This window comes from Bactrocera dorsalis, chromosome 3 (assembly GCF_023373825.1).
Source record: "Bactrocera dorsalis isolate Fly_Bdor chromosome 3, ASM2337382v1, whole genome shotgun sequence".
In the NCBI taxonomy this organism is placed as follows: domain Eukaryota; kingdom Metazoa; phylum Arthropoda; class Insecta; order Diptera; family Tephritidae; genus Bactrocera; species Bactrocera dorsalis.
In genome coordinates, this window is record NC_064305.1 from 17,062,576 (window position 1) to 17,085,228 (window position 22,653).

General features: G+C 42.0%; 2 protein-coding genes across 7 annotated transcripts; both read left to right on the forward strand.

Annotated features, from left to right (window-relative positions):
• The first annotated feature begins 235 nt into the window (after positions 1–235).
• Positions 236–9,417, forward strand: LOC105224675 (endoribonuclease Dicer). 6 transcript variants are annotated; one of them, XM_029549570.2, is made up of 11 exons: positions 236–376; positions 450–548; positions 615–772; positions 860–1,037; positions 1,148–1,458; positions 1,527–2,220; positions 2,457–2,984; positions 3,119–3,293; positions 4,596–5,653; positions 5,907–7,073; positions 7,183–9,417. In XM_029549570.2, exons 2-11 carry the CDS (start codon positions 528–530, stop codon positions 7,912–7,914), a joined length of 5,022 nt encoding a protein of 1,673 aa, XP_029405430.2. In that variant the 5' UTR covers positions 236–376; positions 450–527; the 3' UTR covers positions 7,915–9,417. The 6 variants fall into 6 exon arrangements, with proteins under 6 accessions (XP_029405430.2, XP_029405433.2, XP_029405431.2 ...); XM_029549573.2 differs by having other exon boundaries at positions 618–772; XM_029549571.2 differs by having other exon boundaries at positions 259–376; positions 453–548.
• Positions 9,418–19,553: 10,136 nt separating this feature from the next.
• Positions 19,554–20,420, forward strand: LOC125777263 (uncharacterized). Its single transcript, XM_049451619.1, has one exon. It carries the CDS (start codon positions 19,554–19,556, stop codon positions 20,418–20,420), a length of 867 nt encoding a protein of 288 aa, XP_049307576.1.
• The last annotated feature ends 2,233 nt before the right edge of the window (positions 20,421–22,653 follow it).

Genomic DNA, 22,653 nt, shown 5'->3' on the forward strand with positions numbered 1-22,653 from the left:
GGTCGACTTTGGATAAGTAGGGGTTAAACTATTACAGCGGCCAGAACGAACTGAGTTTAAATTGTATAATGTGCGACTAATTAGACTATAAAAAATCAGCCAGTTTATATTGAAATGAAGGGGGTTCTACTTAGCACAAAAAACAAATCTACACATCAGCTGTTAATTTAGAAAAGTTTTTTTAGAAAAATAAAAGTCTGGTAATATACGTTTTCTAATCATTTGTCAAAGTATTTGGTTTTCTTCCAAAGAATTATTGTAAATAGGGAAATCACCAAAATTTTTCCAATTATATGCATACATATTTACATGAAAGCAATAAATTTGCTCAACACAAAGACGGCAAGAGTTCTTCCTGCCAGTTCGTGAAAGCCACGTAAGTCGATCCAGCTGCTGAACTTGTGTGCATTCTTTGTTGTGTCAGTGAAGTAATTTCATAATATTTGCAGCAGCAGTGCAGATTACATGGTGTTTGTGGAAACAATTTAATTGAATTAAAGTAAATAATCTTAAATATAAATATAATAATGGCTAGTGCCAATACAAATGTAAGTACTTTGCCAGTTAGAAAACAAAGATATGTATACATAGTTGAAGAAAACTAATTCTTTTAGCAGACTAGCGATAAGGCTGTGATGGAGCCCAGGCGATATCAAATGGAGCTCCTAAACTACGTCATGCAACGGAATGCTATAATCTATCTTCCTACAGGTGCCGGCAAAACATACATTGCTATAATGGCACTAAAACGCTTTTCACATCAAATGCAAGAGTAAGTTACCTGCAATATACATACATACATATATTCTATAGAAATATGTACAATCGTACGTGTCTTTTACGATGAAAACTCATTTAGAACAATTGAAAATGGCGGCAAAAGGGCGATATTTATGTGCAATACAGTTGAATTAGCACGTCAACAAGCTATTGAGCTGAAGCGATGCACTAACTTAAATGTCGGCTTCTACGTAGGAGAGCGTGATGTAGATAATTGGTCTTCAAAGAAGTGGGATGATGAAATCAAAATCAATCAAGTATGTTAATAAATGAAGTCCCTGTATGCACATTTTTTATTTGTGATAGTTATTGTAGCTGTAAAGTTTTTTCTTGCTAAATTTACTTAATAGATTTGTCATTTTTTTAGGTTCTTGTTGGTACAGCTCAAATTTTTGTTGATATAATTTCACAAAATTATATAAAAATTACTGACTTAAGTGTTGTTATAATTGACGAATGTCACCATGCAAGAAATAATCATCCCATGCATGAGTTTATGAGGCATTATAGAATGACCGCTGACAAATCTCAATTACCGCGGGTAATTGGTTTGACAGGCGTCTTAATAAAGGGTAACAAATTGAACAAAATTCGTGAGGAGCTGGAAAATTTAGAAGCCATTTTCCACGGCAAAATCGTTACAGTCGGTTCTATGGAAGAATATCAGAACGTAATGGCGTAAGTAGCACTCGTAAATGATAGCTGTTCCTATTAGAAATGTTCATTTATAAAACATTCTACAACAGATATTCAACGAAACCCACAGAAAAACTCGTTGCGTATACAAGACAAACACATATATTTAGATTAGTTGAAACCATCAAGGATATTATCAAAGAATGTGCTGTAATGGTCAATCAATGGGATTTAGGCGCAATTAAAGTAAAGCAATCCAAAAATTTGGGTAGTCTACGACAGCCCAATAAAAAGATTTTTATAACTAATCTTTTAAATGATTTCGTATATCAAATGGATGAATTCGGCTTATATGCAGCGGCTATAGCCATAATGTCGCCAATAATTGAATTTGAACTGAAAAAACGTGCAGCCGAAACAATGGTTTTGCGTAACCTTTACCGTTATGTAATCAGTACTTGCGAAAAAATACGACATATAATTATCGATGAACTGAAAGAGGAAATTACTGATCCAGATGACGCATACAACACCTTAGATATTATATTCAACTATTCAACACCAAAAATGCGTTCACTACTGCTTTTAGCAAAAGAACTATTTTCCAATAAAGATCCAGCTGATATACATTGTTTGATATTCGTTGAGCGTCGGTACACAGCCAAATGTGTGTACTATGTACTGCAACATTATATTAATTTGGAGCCCATATTGGCTAAATCTTTGCGTCCACAATTTATGGTAGGACGGAACTCGGTTGTAGCAAGCATAGAAAGTCTGCTTTATCAGAAGTGGAACAATACGGTAAGTTTATAATTATGCACATTATACATACATACAAACGTGTGTATTTACATATGGAGTATACTATATGCAAAGAAATTCCGCTGATACAGCATTGTGTTTATTGTAATTTGAGAATATTCATACATATGTCTGTGTATGTTTACACTTTACGGCTTCTGCTAAGCTGCTAATCAGCATTCGTACATATAAAGTAAATAAATATAAAATTACAATTTGCTTCTATATTTACACAGGCTATCGAAAGCTTTCGCAATGGCGACTGCAATTTGCTCGTCTGTTCGAATGTGCTTGAAGAGGGTATTGATGTGCAGGCCTGCAATTATGTTTTTGCTTATGATCCATTGAAGACGTTCAATTCCTATGTGCAGACAAAAGGGCGAGCGCGCTCTAGCGACGCTTTATATGCGATATTCGCGGAAAAATCGGATGAAGCAATTGTGGTACAAAAAATCAAAGGCTATCAAGAAGCCCATAAAACCATACAGGATTTCTTGATCGGACGTATTTTGGATCAAGATGAACCAAAGGAACAAAATATTGCCGAACAATTTGAAGATCTGATTAAGCCATTTAGAACGAAGAGCGGCGCCTACCTATTGGCTTCGAATGCGCTACCGCTGTTGTATCGTTATTGTGCTCTATTACCTACCGATGCATTTGGCGTCGCCACGCCGTGGTTTAATAAACAAACAACGGACAACAATATGATACGTGTAGCCTTGCAGATGCCGTTACAATCTTCAATAAAACTTACAATATTGGTGCGTAGGAGAAGCTTACATATAAATTAGCAATTTTAAAGCTGTTATTTTTATTTTTTCTTGTTTTTATTATAGTTATTTCAATGTTATTTTTTATATTTTTTTTTATTTGTTTTTAAATATCATATGCATAGAGCGAGGGATATCGTACGGTCAAACAGGCACAAATCTCGGCAGCTTTTGAAGCCTGCAAAATGTTGTACGAGCAAGGTGAACTTAATGAGCGTTTATTGCCGGTGACAAAAACGGAATGCGTTGCTAAGGTGTCGGAAGAACTCTTTAGTCATTGGAAAAAATTCAATGATAATGGTAAGTGAAATTCATGACTGGATAGGAATGACGGCCAGCTTAAACTAAGACTTACCGATATAAACGGGGTTAGATTTCCGAAATAATAGTACTTGGCCGGACAAAATCCATGTCAATTTCGGTGCTTAGAACCGGTTGTTGTGAGAATTGAAAGGAATCCTTCACCGACTCCCTTTTAATGAATGGCATACCAAACCACCACCTATTGCAGACGAAGAGCTCGAGTTGCCGCGAGAAACGAGAAAGACCCTTGCGCAGCTTCGTTCTGGATACTGTAGCAGGTTAAACTTCTACTTATACAGAATAGACCCCGACATATCTCATATACATATGTCCTACGTGCAATGAGTAGGTAACCGTTAGAACAACACCAACAACTGTATAGGAATATGTATGTTATGTGTATTTCAGGGTGATCTATCTTCTCCCTCGGTTGACCAAATTACCAGTTTCAAATTATTAGGCTTAGGCTTAGTCGAAGCATTGGGAGACCGCCTACTAAGCTACCCATACCAATGGGACGTTTTCCAAGCATTTGTCAAGCATAAGTCAGTGCGCTCAACTTAATCTCCACCGCAACTATAGCCATACTTAGCGACAGCCAAGCGGCTCTAAAAGCGATCTCAGCGCATGAGGTTAAATCGCTTTTAGTGGATGAGTGTATAGGAAGGCTGAACCGCCTATCAGTGTGCAACCGGGTACACCTAATATGGGTGCCGGGGCATAAAGCGTTCGGGATGATTGGGCCAGAACCATGCATTGCAGTAGGGCCATGCCTATCTGCTTCTCGGAGGGTACAACCTCGCAAGTTTTAAGGAAATGATCAATCTCCCCCAAGACAAATTGCGCCTCCTTGTCGCGCTCTATACAGGGCACTGCAGGCTCAGGAAGTACTTGTCCAACATAGAAATTACCGATTCTGCGACATGTGACCGAAAACCCCGAACACCTGATTCTGGATTGCCCAGCAATTCGCAGAAGCAGGCCAAAGATGCCAGGTTCCATCTACGTGGACAGGAATCACATCATCGCCCCCAGCAGGCTCCCGTAATTGTTCAGGATGCTGGACCTTGCTCACCATATGTGATATAGAGGAGGGCACAATAGACCGTAGGCATCTCCACTAAAGTATATAGTTGCCTTACAAACTGACTCGATTGAAATCTAGTTAAAGATCTTTTAAATCCTTTTATACTATAAGAAATACATTGGTGAGGTCCAAAATGGCATCGTTGCTATCAAAGTTAACGTTTTCTCGTTTTGAACCAAATATTATAAAATATTTAATATCTTCATCTACAGTCACCTCCAAAACTGCGGGAAAACAACAACGCCGTCTCTACAATCACAGATATCCGGACGAACTCTACAATGCCGTACCACAGATCAACGAACTTTGCTACGCATATGAGATTCGTGCATATCCGCAATTTGAAGCCGACAGCTATACGGAGCATATAGTAACGCTATTAAATACTAACTGTAACTATGCGATTTTGACACGCAAACCAATGCCAGCGCTCGCTGAAATGCCACTCTTCATGAATCAGGGTAAATTATCCGTAAAAATTGCCGAAAAACCGATCACATTAACCATAAGAAGTGAGCAACAACTAAAACAATTAGCCAAATTCCATTTGATGATCTTCCGTGATATACTGGAGTGCTGGAAAAGTTTTCTAGTGCTTGATCGGCGCAATCAAGAGAACGCATACTTTATAGCACCGCTTAATAACGGTAAAATCGATTGGGAGTTGGTGCAAAACTTTCAACGTCTCTTGCCACAGCGAAAGTACAGCGTAAGCGAAAGGCAGAAAAAAGTTTATAAGCCAGAGGATTATCTAGGCAAGGTGGTCAATAAGTGGTATTCGGGCAGAGATAATCAAAGATTTGTTGTCACCAAAGTGCTTACAGATCTAACGCCTCAAAGCGCTTTCGATAATGATCAATTTTCCAGTTACATTGAGTTTATAGATGCCAAATATAAGAATGAAGTGGATTGTGTAGTGCAAAAAGATCAATTTATGCTGGAAGTACGCGCTCTAACTTCAAGAAGAAACTTTTTCGTCAATGCTGTCGGCAAGTCAGCAAAATCGCATCACAATAGTTCCATCATACGCCTTATACCGGAGCTTTGTCACAACTTCATGTTTCCTGGTGATATGTGGCTCAAAGCTTTGTTACTACCGAGTATTTTGCATCGCGTTCATTTCATGCTCCATGCCGAAAATTTGCGATGCCGTGTTAATAAATTCCTGGGTATAGCATGTAACGTGGCATATCAGCCGAAAAAATTAATGATCGACGAGTCTTTAGCGCGAGCTATTGATATGGATGGCAATGCTATGGAAGAGCCGCAGGTGAGTCTAAATTTATATGGTAACCGTCAGCAGCCATCACTTGTGGGGCACACACAGGTCTTCTCTAGCAGTCCATGTGAGATTATTCATGGTCTGACGAATATCAGCCTATTTATCTAACCTAATTTAACCTAAGGGTGTGAAAACGAATGCCGAATACCATATTTTATAGTTATTAATTATTTATCCTTCCAAAGAATGTCTTACAAGTCACTATAAATGAATAATAAAACTTTGCTTATCAATTATGTAGGAGCCGAAAAAAGTACTACCCGCCCTGCCCACACAGGCCAAAGAGACCGTGTTTACGATGACCAATTTAAATGATGTGCTGTGGAAGGACTACCTGGAACCCGAAGATTTGTCCCGCAAACAAGAATTAATGTTTCCGGTTGAACTGGACTATTTCTACAAATTTATAAACGGTTCAATATTGGACACTTTAACCTTGAGCGAAGAAGAGTGGTCCGAATCCCAGTTGGATATGCCAAAAAAGCCAGCGCTCGAAACAGCAGGAAACAGTATGAATATCGACCGCCTGAAATTGTGCGATGCGCCTTTGACTGAAAAGCGCCACTTAAATATATTGGAACTCACGTTAAGCGGTGAAAACTTAAAATCTGCCGAACAGGCAGACTTTTTGGCTGCCCTAACGACTGCTGGCGCTAATGATGTTTTCGATATGGAGCGTTTTGAGTTTTTGGGTGATTCGTTTTTAAAATTCTCCGTCTCTCTATATTTAGTGCATAAATTTCCAAAATGGCACGAAGGATTTTTAACCGAAGTCAAAGGAAAATTTGTATCGAATCGAAATCTTATCTATTGTATGCTCGACACCGATATACCAGAAAGAATTAGTGGCTATCTATTTAAGCCGCCTCATGAATGGTTGCCGCCTTTAGTCAGTTTACCGAGCAATCTTTTAGAACTTTTCAACACGAATGAGAATATGCTGAAGAGTTTAACACCGAGTGATTTGTATGCAATTCAATTGAGTGAAGATGAGATCATCAATGGTGCTTGTTCGAGCGAACGTCTGAGCCAAATCGTGAGCGGTAGCCAAAGGCATTGTATTGACGATGGACCAGCAGCAGAAGAGAGACGTTTAGACAACGAACTAAATTTGTTCATATACAAAGAGGCGTTGCGCGATAAAGTCGTGGCCGATACATTGGAAGCCATACTGGGCGTTTGTGTGAAAAATTATGGCATTTATAATACTTTCCGAATGTTGGAATTCTTCGGCATATGCAAACCTGATCCAGGCAAATCATTCTCACACTTGATGGACCTAAATTTTACCAGCGCGCTGCTACAAGCAAGCATTTCACCTAAAGAAGTCGACAGTTTTCTTATAAACTATCAAAAATTGGAGGAGAATTTAGGTTACAAATTCCGCGATCGCGCATTCCTCTTGCAGGTACGTATCCGATATTGATCAGTAACATTTAAAAATGTTTAGTATGTTTAGTAATAAGGAGCCCAAATGTTTAAGTAATGCTTCTTCTTCTTCTATTTATAACTTTTAGGCCTTAACACATCCTTCCTATCCGACCAATCGCATTACTGGCTGTTATCAGGAACTTGAATTTATTGGCGATGCTATACTAGACTTCCTCATATCGTGCTATATATTCGAACGCTATCAGCATATGACGCCAGGCATGCTTACAGATTTACGCTCGGCATTAGTCAATAATGTAACATTAGGTGGTGTGTGTGTGCGTCATCGCTTCCATTTGTTTATACTAGCTGAAAATAGCGCGTTGGCTGAAAAAATTAAAGATTTTGCCAAATATCAAGAAAAACATAACTACATCGTTAGCGACGATGTGCAAATATTGATGGAGGAGACTATAGTGCCTACAAATGAAACAAATGGTGCCGCTTTTAATATGGCGGCGAATGTGGAAGTGCCCAAAGCGCTGGGTGACATATTGGAAGCATTAATTGCTGCTGTGTATCTTGACAGTCGCGACTTGCGTACAACTTGGCATGTAATTTACGGTTTGCTAGAACAGGAAATCAATCAGTTCACGCAAAATATACCCTTGGACGCTGTACGCCAATTAGTTGAGCATAAATTCGCCAATCCGAAATTCGCCGATCCGATTTGTGATGAGGACGTATACATGGTGAAATGCCAGTTCACATGCCTGAATCGTAGTGTGGAGGTGAATGGCTTTGGTGCAAATGGGAAACTGGCAAAGAAAGCGGCAGCCAAGCAGGCGCTGCAAATTTTAGCGAAACGTTCCACTTAAATAATATGTTTTTTTATTCAATTGCTATACATTCGTATTGAAACGCTAGTACAGTAAATACTCGAATTGCACTGTAGCTAGACGTAGGAAAGTAAATTATGTTGTATTTGTTTATTTTAAAAATTATGTTTGGTGTTTAGAAATGATGTTATTGACATTTTGTGAGTTTGCGTAAACAAAAAAAAATGTAACGGGTGATTTTTTTGAGGTTAGGATTTTCATGCATTAGTATTTGACAGATCACGTGGGATTTCAGACATGGTGTCAAAGAGAAAGATGCTCAGTATGCTTTGACATTTCATCATGAATAGACTTACTAACGAGCAACGCTTGCAAATCATTGAATTTTATTACCAAAATCAGTGTTCGGTTCGAAATGTGTTTCGCGCTTTACGTCCGATTTATGGTCTACATAATCGACCAAGTGAGCAAACAATTAATGCGATTGTGACCAAGTTTCGCACTCAGTTTACTTTATTGGACATTAAACCAACCACACGAATGCGTACAGTGCGTACAGAAGAGAATATTGAGTCTGTTTCTGAGAGTGTGGCTGAAGACCGTGAAATGTCGATTCGTCGCCGTTCGCAGCAATTGGGTTTGTGTTATTCGACCACATGGAAGATTTTACGCAAAGATCTTGGTGTAAAACCGTATAAAATACAGCTCGTGCAAGAACTGAAGCCGAACGATCTGCCACAACGTCGAATTTTCAGTGAATGGGCCCTAGAAAAGTTGGCAGAAAATCCGCTTTTTTATCGACAAATTTTGTTCAGCGATGAGGCTCATTTCTGGTTGAATGGCTACGTAAATAAGCAAAATTGCCGCATTTGGGGTGAAGAGCAACCAGAAGCCGTTCAAGAACTGCCCATGCATCCCGAAAAATGCACTGTTTGGTGTGGTTTGTACCATTGGTGGTGGTGGAATCATTGGACCGTATTTTTTCAAAGATGCTGTTGGACGCAACGTTACGGTGAATGGCGATCGCTATCGTTCGATGCTAACAAACTTTTTGTTGCCAAAAATGGAAGAACTGAACTTGGTTGACATGTGGTTTCAACAAGATGACGCTACATGCCACACAGCTCGCGATTCTATGGCCATTTTGAGGGAAAACTTCGGACAACAATTCATCTCAAGAAATGGACCCGTAAGTTGGCCACCAAGATCATGCGATTTAACGCCTTTAGACTATTTTTTGTGGGGCTACGTCAAGTCTAAAGTCTACAGAAATAAGCCAGCAACTAAATATAACTCTCCTGATTTTATATTTTATTTTTTATGTCAAAAGCTAAGCTTTTCCCGCATAGATAAGATTTAGTACAGCCTTTTAATTAACCGTTAGATTAAGTTTTCAAAAAGAGTTCAACTCTTCAACTTGTAATACACATATTGCACTCCACATACACACCATATACATTTCGATGTTAAGTATTTCTTATGTACGAGTCATATTTTTTTAAATACAAAAATATATGTATATGTTAAAAAATAAAAACCAAATGTTTTTTTTGGTTCAATATCAACGGTTTGGATTTTTTGTACTGATTGTCAGTAGACAACAATAGAGACAAGAAAATTACGGTTCAGGAAAAGTGAGAAGAAAGACTTTATATCAAATACCATGCATGAAAAGCACTGCATTACAGTTCTTGGCAGATAGCCTTGCTCAAGTCGTTGAGTAAATGATATCTTATTATTGACTTCGAGCTGTATCATCCTTTTATACATTGCACTTTGTAGCTTGAAAGTGATCAGTTCAACGACATCATATGATAAAACATCACTACCAATTAACGGCGCTCTCCACTACAGGCCGGCTATTCTGCTATATGCCCAGCAGCTAAGAACAAAAATTGCATTTCACCTCAACGCAATCACAGGTTATTATATTGTTACGAATTTACTCTTGCTAGTTTACTTTGCTAGGTTCGTATCTCTGGATTGACAAATAAAATCAACACTGTTTAATTTAATTCAACAACTCTTTATTTCACAACTCGTCTACACTATAGCAGTTTACTCTTAGCACTGATTGATTACGTTGGCGCTGCCACGGCTTATATAGCCACGCACTTCTCGCTGATGCCGACGTGTCCTTCTAGAATATCGCGTCTGGAAATTACCAGAACATACGGCTATAGCCACGCACTTCTCGCTGATGCCGACGTGTCCTTCTAGAATATCGCGTCTGGAAATTACCAGAACATACGGCTATACGGCGCCAGACGCAAGCAGACAGTCGCGGCGCCAGACTCAGCAATTGTTTAACTAGACGAGCAGACAGTGTGGCGCCAGATGTCTACAACAAGACAAATGCTATTCCATATACCTACAGCTATTGTTCATAATCAGGGATGCATATAGTAATACAAATACAACTTAATACTACTTTTTGTAACACTGCCCTCCACTAAAGCCTAATCGTCCCGATTAGGCACAAATCCTCTTGAACCAAATGGGGCAAGCCTCTCCAAATGTACTACTTTCATTTTACATCGTGCTTTCCCATTTCTTTGTATGCGGTATACCACGTCATTAAGTCGTTTCATCACCATATAGGGTCCTTCCCAGGCTGTCTGCAATTTCGGGGACAAGCCTTTCTTTCGAAGTGGATTGTACAACAGGACCAGATCACCTTCTTCAAAACCTTTTGAATTTGCCGCTTGATCGAACCGGTCCTTCATCTTATTGCTCATCAGATGCGTATGCTGTCTTACCATTAGATGCAATTCATTCATTTCTTCCTTTAAGGCAGAACAATAATCTCCATCATTTCTTACAGCTGTAGGATTCGTTCCAAACTTAAGATCAGCAGGGAGTCGCAGATCAGATCCGAAAATAATCTTTGCTGGCGTGTAACCAGTTGTCTCGTGCTTCGCTGAACGATACGCCAGCAGGAACATCTGGATGCACTTGTCCCAATTCCGTTGATCTTTATCGACGATTTTCCGCAGATGTTCTTCGAGCGTTCGATTGAATCTCTCTACCATCCCATCTGATTGTGGGTGTAACGCTGTTGTCCGTGTCTTGTGGATGCCCAATAATGTACAGACTTCTTGGAAAATGGAAGATTCGAAATTCCTGCCTTGATCTGAGTGTAATTCGACGGGCACTCCGAACCTTGTTATCCAATTTTCTACAAACGCTTCGGCTACTGTCTTCGCTTCCTGGTTTGGTAAGGCATATACTTCTGGCCATTTACTGAAATAGTCCATGACAACCAGTAGATATTTGTTTCCGGCCGTACTGGTTGGGAACGGACCTGCAACATCCATTGCGACTCGTTCAAATGGTGATCCCACGTTGTACTGTTGTAGCCTACCGCGACTTTTGGCTTTAGGACCTTTAGCTGCCATGCACTCTACGCAATTACTTATCCATTCTGCTATGGAATCTCGACAACCGATCCAGTAGAACCGTTGTTTAATCTTCTCTATAGTTTTTGTTATTCCAAGGTGCCCTCCACTAGGTCCATTGTGATATTCTTTCAATACTTTTGGGATCATGGACTTCGGTACTATGATCAGCAGACGAGAATGTTTGCCATCTTCGCTTTCCCAGGTACGATGAAGGTATCCATTAACGAGGTTTATGCTGTTCCATTGGGCCCAATATGCTTTTGCAGTTGGACTCTCGCTACTTATTTGTTCCTTTGGTGGTCGTACCCCATTTTCTTTGGCCATTACCAGCTTTGCAAGATCAGGGTCCTCCAGCTGATTGATTCTGATGCGGTGAGGAGTCCAATCATCTTCAGGTTCTATATTCAGTAATCGCACGTCGATTATACCTTCTTTTCCTTCTGATTTGGAGCAATGTTTACATTCCAGTGGACAAGGGCGACGTGATAATGCATCCGCATTTTTTATGGTGAATCCCCTTTCGATGTTCCGTTTCGAAGTCGTAATTCTGTAATCTTTCGATCCATCGTGCAATTTGGCCTTCCGGATTCTTAAACTGTAATAACCATTTTAATGCTGCATGATCAGTCCTCAGCAAGAATCGTTGTCCATACAAATACTTGTGGAAATGTTTTACACATTCCACCACAGCTAGTAGTTCTTTTCGCGTCACACAGTACTTTTTCTCTGGTTTCCCGAGCACTCTGCTGTAATACCCAATTACTCTTTCTTGTCCGTCGATGAGCTGAGACAGGACACCTCCAATTCCATAAGCGCTCGCATCTGTATCCAGGATGAATTTCTTTCCAGGTATTGGATAAGCCAACATCGGCGCCGTACAAAGTAGTTCCTTAAGCTGCTCAAACGCTTTTTCTTGTTCCAACTGCCATACAAACGGGCGATTCTTCTTTGTTAAATCATGTAAACTTCTAGCCACGTTCGCAAATCCAGGTACGAAACGGCGGTAATACGTGCATAAGCCGAGGAAGCTGCGGAGTTCATGAATGTTGGTGGGTCGAGGCCAATCTTTCACTGCTTTTATTTTTCCTTCCTCGGTGTGAATTCCCTCAGTTGACACTTTATGTCCGAGATATGTGACCTGCTTCTTCCATAATGAACACTTTTTGGGATTCAAGCGTAATCCGGCTGATGCTATTCGCTGAAAAACTTCCTCTAGATTTTTCAGATGATCATCAAAACTTTTTCCCATGATGATAATGTCATCAAGATACACCAAACATGTCTTCCAGTTGAGTCCTTTTAACACATGTTCCATCAGTCGCTCGAACGTTGCAGGCGCGGTTCCACAATCCACAACTCTTCAGTCCCACCTCCTCCATTCACTTTAGCCCATACAATCGCCTCAGATTTTGGTGGAATACTCTGATTATCATCAACAATCACCCTCTTACTTTCAACGTTGGTCACATATCCGGTGTTTATAGGCATCTCCATGTTCTGGCAAAACAGCATTTGCTTGTTTAAATCCAAAGTAACCCCGTGATCAATCATGAAATCTACTCCCATTATAATTTCATCCGTGATTTCTGCTACGATGAAGGTGTGATTAACTTCCAGGGTACCAATCATCACTTCGCAAAACACTTTTCCCGCGACAGCTGCTTCCTCTCCGGTGGCCGTTCGAAGCTTGCAACCGACTAATGGTTCAACCGTTCCTCTTACCACATCCGGTCGGATAATTGAATGTGTGGCACCAGTATCCAAAGTAAGCGTTGACAGTCGTCCATTTACGATACCGTTGATAGTAAGATTGTTGTCATGGCGACCTATTTGTGATATCGAGATGGTGGGGCAAATAGTTGTGGGAACCAGCTCACGCCCCTTTGAACTGTTCCGTTTTAGTTTAACGACTTGTGAGATGTGGATGCTCCGTCCTCGTTATCTGTTGGTTGTTTCCGTTTTGATGGGTTTACTTTTATATTGCAATTTCGGGCAAAGTGACCCGCTTTTCCACAGTTGAAACATCTGCCTGTTGTATTTACTCGCGGTGCAGCAATTGTCTTCAGAGTCTTCAATATTTCCTCCATCAGCGCCGGTTGTTCCATTTCAACCCTTTGTACTTTGGGTGCTGGTTTACTTAGTAGGGAAGCTGTTTCCTGTGTGAGGGCGTGCGAAACCGTTTCAGCAAACGTTCTTTTTGGCATTGAATATGTGGCGCGTTTGGTGTCCACATCACGAATTCCATTTATGAAACATTGAATTTTTACCCTCTCAATGTAATCCACAGGTGCATCTGCATTTGCCAAATGAGCCAGTCGTTCTATTTCAGTTGCGAACTCTTGCAATGACTCGTCCATCTTCTGACCCCTATTTTGCAGTTCGATCTGGTATATTTGTTTCCGGTGCTCACTACCATAACGTCTTTCTATCGCACTCATCAATGCCTCATAGTTGTCCCGTTCACAGTCTGGAATAGTCTGAAGGATTTCTGCTGCCGGTCCTTTCAATGATACAAACAAGGACGCCACTTTGTCCGCTGCATTCCAGTTATTGGCCGTTGCTGTCTTTTCAAACTGAAGTTTGAAAATTTGAAATGGAATACTTCCATCGAATGTGGGTGCCTTCAATCTTTGATTATTTGTTGATGGTGCAGGGCCATGTAGTTGCAGTTCTCGCACACGATTACTTAATTGCAGAACTTCTGATTTTAAATTTTCTTCGCCATTTTTTAAAGTGCTTAATTCGTCTTCAAATTTTGAAAATTTCTCTTGCACTTGTTTTTGTAGTTGTGTAGTATTTTCCGTAATCTGTTGTGTAAGGCGAGACTCTAACTGTGATGTATTTTCAGCTATTTGCGTCATTTGCTGTGCCAAACGATTTTCTGTTTGCACTACATTTTCTGTTATTTGTGATATATTTTCAGCTATTTGCTGTGCCAGACGATTTTCTGTTTGCACTGCATTTTCTGCTATTTGTGATGTATTTTCAGCTATTATTTGCTTAATAGCCACTAACAGCATGTTCGTGTCTGCACTTGATGATGTTCGTTGTTCTTCTACTTTTTCTTCTACCTTTGTAGAAGTTTCTGGCCCATTAAATTCGAACTCGTCCACATTAATTCCATCCGCTTCCATTGCTTCACGTAATCGTGCCTGCAGATCCGCCTTTTGCACGCTTATCGGCAAATTACGCTCCTCCAGTTCTTTTTTTAATTGCTGAATTCTCAATTCTCCGAATTTAACCATCTTGAATTTGGATTATTTGACAATCCCACTTCTGACACCAATTGTTACGAATTTACTCTTGCTAGTTTACTTTGCTAGGTTCGTATCTCTGGATTGACAAATAAAATCAACACTGTTTAATTTAATTCAACAACTCTTTATTTCACAACTCGTCTACACTATAGCAGTTTACTCTTAGCACTGATTGATTACGTTGGCGCTGCCACGGCTTATATAGCCACGCACTTCTCGCTGATGCCGACGTGTCCTTCTAGAATATCGCGTCTGGAAATTACCAGAACATACGGCTATAGCCACGCACTTCTCGCTGATGCCGACGTGTCCTTCTAGAATATCGCGTCTGGAAATTACCAGAACATACGGCTATACGGCGCCAGACGCAAGCAGACAGTCGCGGCGCCAGACTCAGCAATTGTTTAACTAGACGAGCAGACAGTGTGGCGCCAGATGTCTACAACAAGACAAATGCTATTCCATATACCTACAGCTATTGTTCATAATCAGGGATGCATATAGTAATACAAATACAACTGTTACAAAAAGTAGTATTAAGTTGTATTTGTATTACTATATGCATCCCTGATTATGAACAATAGCTGTAAGTATATGGAATAGCATTTGTAGACATCTGGCGCCACACTGTCTGCTCGTCTAGTTAAACAATTGCCGCGACTGTCTGCTTGCGTCTGGCGCCGTATAGCCGTATGTTCTGGTAATTTCCAGACGCGATATTCTAGAAGGGCACGTCGGCATCAGCGAGAAATGCGTGGCTATAGCCGTATGTTCTGGTAATTTCCAGACGCGATATTCTAGAAGTACACGTCGGCATCAGCGAGACGTGCGTGGCTATATAAGCCGTGGCAGCGCCAACGTAATCAATCAGTGTTAAGAGTAAACTGCTATAGTGTAGACGAGTTGTGAAATAAAGAGTTGTTGAATTAAATTAAACAGTGTTGATTTTATTTGTCAATCCAGAGATACGAACCTAACAAAGTAAACTAGCAAGAGTAAATTCGTAACAATTGGTGTCAGAAGTGGGATTGTCAAATAATCCAAATTCAAGATGGTTAAATTCGGAGAATTGAGAATTCAGCAATTAAAAAAGGAACTGGAGGAGCGTAATTTGCCGATAAGCGGGCAAAAGGCGGATCTGCAGGCACGACTACGTGAAGCAATGGAAGCGGATGGAATTAATGTGGACGAGTTCGAATTTGATGGGCCAGGAACTTCTACAAAGGTAGAAGAAAAATTAGAAGAACAACGAACATCATCAAGCGTAGACACTAACATGCTATTAGTGGCTATTAGGCAAATAGCAGAAAATGCAGTGCAAACAGAAAATCGTCTGGCACACCAAATAGCAGAAAATGCAGTGCATACAGAAAATCGTCTAGCACAGCAAATAGCTGAAAATATATCACGAATAACAGAAAATGTAGTGCAAACAGAAAATCGTCTGGCACAGCAAATGACGCAAATAGCTGAAAACACATCACAGTTAGAGTCTCGCCTTACACAACAGATTACAGAGAATAATACACAAGTGCAAGAGAAATTTTCAAAATTTGAAGACGAATTAAGCACTTTAAAAAATGACGAAGAAAATTTAAAATCAGAAGTTCTTCAATTAAGTAATCGTGTGCGAGAACTGCAACTGCATGGCCCTGCACCATCAACAAATATCCAAAGATTGGAGGCACCCACATTCGATGGAAGTATTCCATTTCAAATTTTCAAACTTCAGTTTGAAAAGACAGCAATGGCCAATAATAGGAATGCAGCGGACAAAGTGGCGTCCTTGTTTGTATCATTGAAAGGACCTGCGGCAGAAATCCTTCAGACTATTCCAGACTGTGAACGGGACAACTATGAGGCATTGATGAGTGCGATAGAAAGACGATATGGTAGTGAGCACCGGAAACAAATATACCAGATCGAACTGCAAAATAGGGGTCAGAAGATGAACGAGTCATTGCAAGAGTTCGCAACTGAAATCGAACGACTGGCTCATTTGGCAAATGCAGATGCACCTGTGGATTACATTGAGAGGGTAAAAACTCAATGTTTCATAAATGGAATTCGTGATGTGGACACCAAACGCGCCACATATGCATTGCCAAAAAGAACGTTTGCTGAAACGGTTTCGCACGCCCTCACACAGGAAACAGCTTCGCTACTATGTAAACCAGCACACAAAGTACAAAGAGTTGAAATGGAACAACCAGCGCCGATGGAAGAAATATTGAAGACTCTGAAGACAATTGCTGCACAGCGAGTAAATACAACAGGCAGATGTTTCAACTGTGGAAAAGCGGGTCACTTTGCCCGAAATTGCAATATAAAGGTAAACCCATCAAAACGGAACCAACCAACAGAACACCGAAAGAGGATTCACCACAAAAATGCGGATGCATTATCGCGTCGCCCTTGTCCACCGGAACGTAAACATTGCTCCAAATCAGAGAGAAAAGAAGGTATAATCGACGTGCGATTACTGAATATAGAACCTGAAGACGATTGGACTCCTCACCGCATCAGAATCAATCAGCTGGAGGACCCTGATCTTGCAAAGCTGGTAATGGCCAAAGAAAATGGGGTACGACCACCAAAGGAACAAATAAGTAGCGAGAGTCCAACTGCAAAAGCATATTGGGCCCAATGGAACAGCATAAACCTCGTTAATGGATACCTTCATCGTACCTGGGAAAGCGAAGATGGCAAACATTCTCGTCTGCTGATCATAGTACCGAAGTCCATGATCCCAAAAGTATTGAAAGAATATCACAATGGACCTAGTGGAGGGCACCTTGGAATAACAAAAACTATAGAGAAGATTAAACAACGGTTCTACTGGATCGGTTGTCGAGATTCCATAGCAGAATGGATAAGTAATTGCGTAGAGTGCATGGCAGCTAAAGGTCCTAAAGCCAAAAGTCGCGGTAGGCTACAACAGTACAACGTGGGATCACCATTTGAACGAGTCGCAATGGATATTGCAGGTCCGTTCCCAACCAGTACGGCCGGAAACAAATATCTACTGGTTGTCATGGACTATTTCAGTAAATGGCCAGAAGTATATGCCTTACCAAACCAGGAAGCGAAGACAGTAGCCGAAGCGTTTGTAGAAAATTGGATAACAAGATTCGGAGTGCCCGTCGAATTACACTCAGATCAAGGCAGGAATTTCGAATCTTCCATTTTTCAAGAAGTCTGTACATTATTGGGCATCCACAAGACACGGACAACAGCGTTACACCCACAATCAGATGGGATGGTAGAGAGATTCAACCGAACGCTCGAAGAACATCTGCGGAAAATCGTTGATAAAGACCAACGGAATTGGGACAAGTGCATCCAGATGTTCCTGCTGGCGTATCGTTCAGCGAAGCACGAGACAACTGGTTACACGCCAGCAAAGATTATTTTCGGATCTGATCTGCGACTCCCTGCTGATCTTAAGTTTGGTACGAATCCTACAGCTGTAAGAAATGATGGAGATTATTGTTCTGCCTTAAAGGAAGAAATGAATGAATTGCATCTAATGGTAAGACAGCATACGCATCTGATGAGCAATAAGATGAAGGACCGGTTCGATCAAGCGGCAAATTCAAAAGGTTTTGAAGAAGGTGATCTGGTCCTGTTGTACAATCCACTTCGAAAGAAAGGCTTGTCCCCGAAATTGCAGACAGCCTGGGAAGGACCCTATATGGTGATGAAACGACTTAATGACGTGGTATACCGCATACAAAGAAATGGGAAAGCACGATGTAAAATGAAAGTAGTACATTTGGAGAGGCTCGCTCCATTTGGTTCAAGAGGATTTGTGCCTAATCGGGACGATTAGGCTTTAGTGGAGGGCAGTGTTACAAAAAGTAGTATTAAGTTGTATTTGTATTACTATATGCATCCCTGATTATGAACAATAGCTGTAAGTATATGGAATAGCATTTGTAGACATCTGGCGCCACACTGTCTGCTCGTCTAGTTAAACAATTGCCGCGACTGTCTGCTTGCGTCTGGCGCCGTATAGCCGTATGTTCTGGTAATTTCCAGACGCGATATTCTAGAAGGGCACGTCGGCATCAGCGAGAAATGCGTGGCTATAGCCGTATGTTCTGGTAATTTCCAGACGCGATATTCTAGAAGTACACGTCGGCATCAGCGAGACGTGCGTGGCTATATAAGCCGTGGCAGCGCCAACGTAATCAATCAGTGTTAAGAGTAAACTGCTATAGTGTAGACGAGTTGTGAAATAAAGAGTTGTTGAATTAAATTAAACAGTGTTGATTTTATTTGTCAATCCAGAGATACGAACCTAACAAAGTAAACTAGCAAGAGTAAATTCGTAACACAACTTAATACTACTTTTTGTAACAATATCAAGTCAATTTATCACACAACACTACCAATTTGTTGCCTTTTGCGCCATGTTAAGGGACTTTCTTATATACCACATACATATGTGTGGGCACACACACAGACGGGATGTATCACATCTGGCAGCACTGTTTGTCAGCCATTCTATTATCTCATTATCTGTCAGTTATTCTATCATCTCATTCTCTGTCAGTTATTCTACTATTTCATTTTCCGTATATTCGTGGAAATTCACAGTAATGTAATTCACAGTTTCAACTGCATTCCTTAATTCTTAAGTTACAGTTTAAGAAACGGGCACTCTTTGTACAGACGCCAACAGGGCTACACGTTTATTCTAATTTATCCAATAAATTTAGCGTGGTGGCTAATATCTCCACCATAATTGGTGACCCCGACGTGATGAAATTTGATTAAACTTTATCTCCTCTCGCGTTTAAGTACAAATGAGTGCAAACGTTAATAGTAATTGCAACTCACGCTCGTCGTAATTTCACGTTCATCAGTTTTAAAAATTTGTGCAAACCAGTGACCACGTGCTTTCAATCGATTCACTGACATGCCATTAGAGCATACGCCAAACAAAACAGTGAGCTGTAACTCGCCAAGCACGTGCACCAATTTTCCAAGCGTCCTAACACCACTTTCTTCGAACATGACCGCAAATGACCCAGCTCTGGCCATCGGCCACGTCACCGATGAAACTCAGAACACCGCATCAGTCGTAGCTGTGTCCAGCTGCAAGCTTCCGCAGTTCTGGTCCATCCAGCCTCGTTTGTGGTTTGTCCAGGTCGAAGCAGCGCTACAGGTGGCCCGTATCACAAATGACGCATCACGCTACAATCACATCGTCAGTGCCTTGGACACTGATTCAATGTTGCAGCTAGCGGATTTCCTGCAGAATCCACCAGAGACCGACAAGTACGCGAAACTGAAGGACGAGATATTGAAGCGGTTTTCAGAATCCAGCGACCGCCAGCTTCACCGAGCGCTCACAGAGGTTCAACTCGATGACAAAAAACCTAGCCAGCTCCTGCGCCAGCTCAGAATTCTCATGGGCGACAGGGCCTCAGAGGACTTACTGCGTATAAAGTGGTTGGCATTGTTACCACCATCTACCAGCCGGTGTCTCAAACTACTGCGAGATGCCCCTGTAGATGAGCTTGCTGAAGTTGCAGACGAGCTAATGGAAAACCAAGCTGGCCATTCCGTCATGGCTACACATCACCAGCCTGCCCAGGCAGCACACAGGGGCGACAAGTTCGAGAATTCACTGCTCACCAGCATGGCAAAGGACGTGTCCGGCCTTAAACTTGCCATAGCCGACCTGGTGACCTGTATCAAGGAACAAGGGATTACTCGAGACCGACCCCAAGCAGCATCTGGCCGTCTCAAGCAGTCATCATCGAAGGAAGAGCCAGCCTCAGACAGGAAGAAGTTTTGCTACTATCACCGTCTCTATGGGTCCAGAGCCAAAAAGTGCGAGCGTCCTTGCACCTTCAACCCATCGACGGAAAACTAACCTCGCTGTCGACCATCCAGGCGGCCGGCGACAGCATAGAGGCTAGCACACCACCAACCAGAGAGCATCGCCTTCACGTTCATGATCGCACAACAAACATGCGATTTCTTGTCGATTCTGGATCAGTGATCTCTCTCATGCCCAAGTCCGCCATCACTCACACGCTCAACGAAGATGATCTGACTCTCTTCGCAGCCAACGGGACCGTTATCCGAACCTACGGTCGAAAAATCATCACCCTTGATCTCAACCTTCACCGTACATTTAATTGGTCTTTTATAATTGCAGATGTTAAGTCAGCCATTCTCGGTGCAGACTTCCTGGTCCACTTTGCATTGCTTCTAGATCTCAAAGGACGATGTCTCATCGACACAACCTCGTCATGCACAACTCAGGGCACACTATCTGAGGCCACGGTACACAGCATTTCAACAATCGACCGCTCAATCTGTCCTGGTGCACATGACGCTCAATACCTGCAATTACTCAACCAATTCATCGACTTAACTCATCCCAGCACCAATCCTGTCACAGCCACTGACAGTCAAGTCGCTCATCACATTGAGACAACTGGGCCACCAGTATTTGAGCGCCCACGACGTCTCACCGGCGAGAAGCTTCAAATAGCCAAAGATGACTTTGACCTCCTGCTACATCATGGCGTGATCCGTCCATCGAGCAGCCCATGGGCCAGCCCTATCCACATGGTGCCAAAGAAAACTGGTGGATGGCGCACCACAGGTGACTATCGAAAATTAAACGCCAACACAGTTCCAGATCGATATCCAGTCCCTCATGGGGATGACATTCTCCAGCGTCTCCACGGATCCACCGTTTTCTCCACCATCGACTTAGTCAGGGCTTACCATCAAATACCCATGGCCAAGTCAGACATTGCCAAAACAGCTGTAACCACTCCTTTTGGACTTTTCGAATTTCTGGGTATGCCACCCGGACTACGCAACGCCACGCAGACTTTCCAAAGGCATATGGACAACATCCTCAGAGATTTGGACTTCGTGGGCTGCTTCATAGACGATCTAATTGTCTATTCTCAGTCCCACGAACAGCACCTACAACATCTCACCACCATCTTTGAAGTCCTGCGCGCACATCATCTCACCATCAATCCAAAGAAGTGCCAGTTTGGCAAGTCTGAAGTCATCTACCTGGGGTACACCATCAACAAAGACGGCTACACTCCACCCGCCGAACGCACGCAAGCAATCGCCGATTACACTAAGCCAGAAACCGTCAGCGATCTACGTCGTTTCCTGGGGATAGTCAACTACTACCGGCGAGCAATTCCTCAAGCGGCCCAAACACAATCACCACTGACGGACTTTCTCAAACATGCCAAGAAGAGGGACAACACTAAAATCCAGTGGACCCCTTCTGCAGATCAAGCCTGGCAAGACTGCAAGAAGAGTGTCATCCAAGCCACGCGCCTGGCTTTCCTCGCACCAAACGCCATCCTCTCATTGAGATCCGACGCCTCGGATACAGCCATTGGGGCCGTTCTTGAACAGCGACACCAGGACTCATGGCAACCACTGGCCTTTTTCTCCCGCAAGCTCAGTCCAGCAGAGACCAGATACTCTACGTACGACCGTGAACTTCTAGCCATCTTTGCTGCCATCAAATTTTTCAAGCACATTCTCGAGGGAAGAAACTTCAGCATCTTCACCGACCACAAGCCGATCATCTACGCATTTTCTCAACGTGCTGACAAAGCATCACCTCGCCAACTACGTCAATTGGACTACATCTCACAGTTCTCAACTCAGATTCTCCATACCAAGGGCACAGAAAACGTCGTAGCTGATGCGCTTTCGAGGATTAATGCCATAACCATGCCAACCAAACTTGATGCTGAGACCATTGCACTGGCACAACTCCAAGACGACCAGCTTAATGATGTCCAATCCAGCACATCTCTCAAGCTGCACCTGATGAACATCGAAGGTCACGATATACTATGCGATGCGACCAATAATACTGTGCGACCTTATCTTCCACAGCCACTCAGACGCCAAGCCTTTGACATCATCCATGGTCTTTCTCATCCTAGTGGCAGGGCCACAGTCAAGGAACTCACCGGAAGATTCGTCTGGCCAAGTATTAGAAAAGACGCACTCCTCTGGTCCAGACACTGCATACCATGTCAACGTTCCAAGGTCCACCGTCACAATCGCACCACACCAAACCACATTGACGTACCAGACAATCGCTT

Bases quoted from the DNA above. Each gene is read 5' to 3' on its own strand.
- LOC105224675 (XM_029549570.2), top strand. From the start codon at position 528: ATGGCTAGTGCCAATACAAAT. The intron at 1,459-1,526 runs GTAAGTAGCACT...ATTCTACAACAG, and splicing joins GAATATCAGAACGTAATGGC to ATATTCAACGAAACCCACAG. The intron at 2,985-3,118 runs GTGCGTAGGAGA...TCATATGCATAG, and splicing joins CAATAAAACTTACAATATTG to AGCGAGGGATATCGTACGGT.
- LOC125777263 (XM_049451619.1), top strand. From the start codon at position 19,554: ATGACCGCAAATGACCCAGCTCTGGCCATCGGCCACGTCACCGATGAA.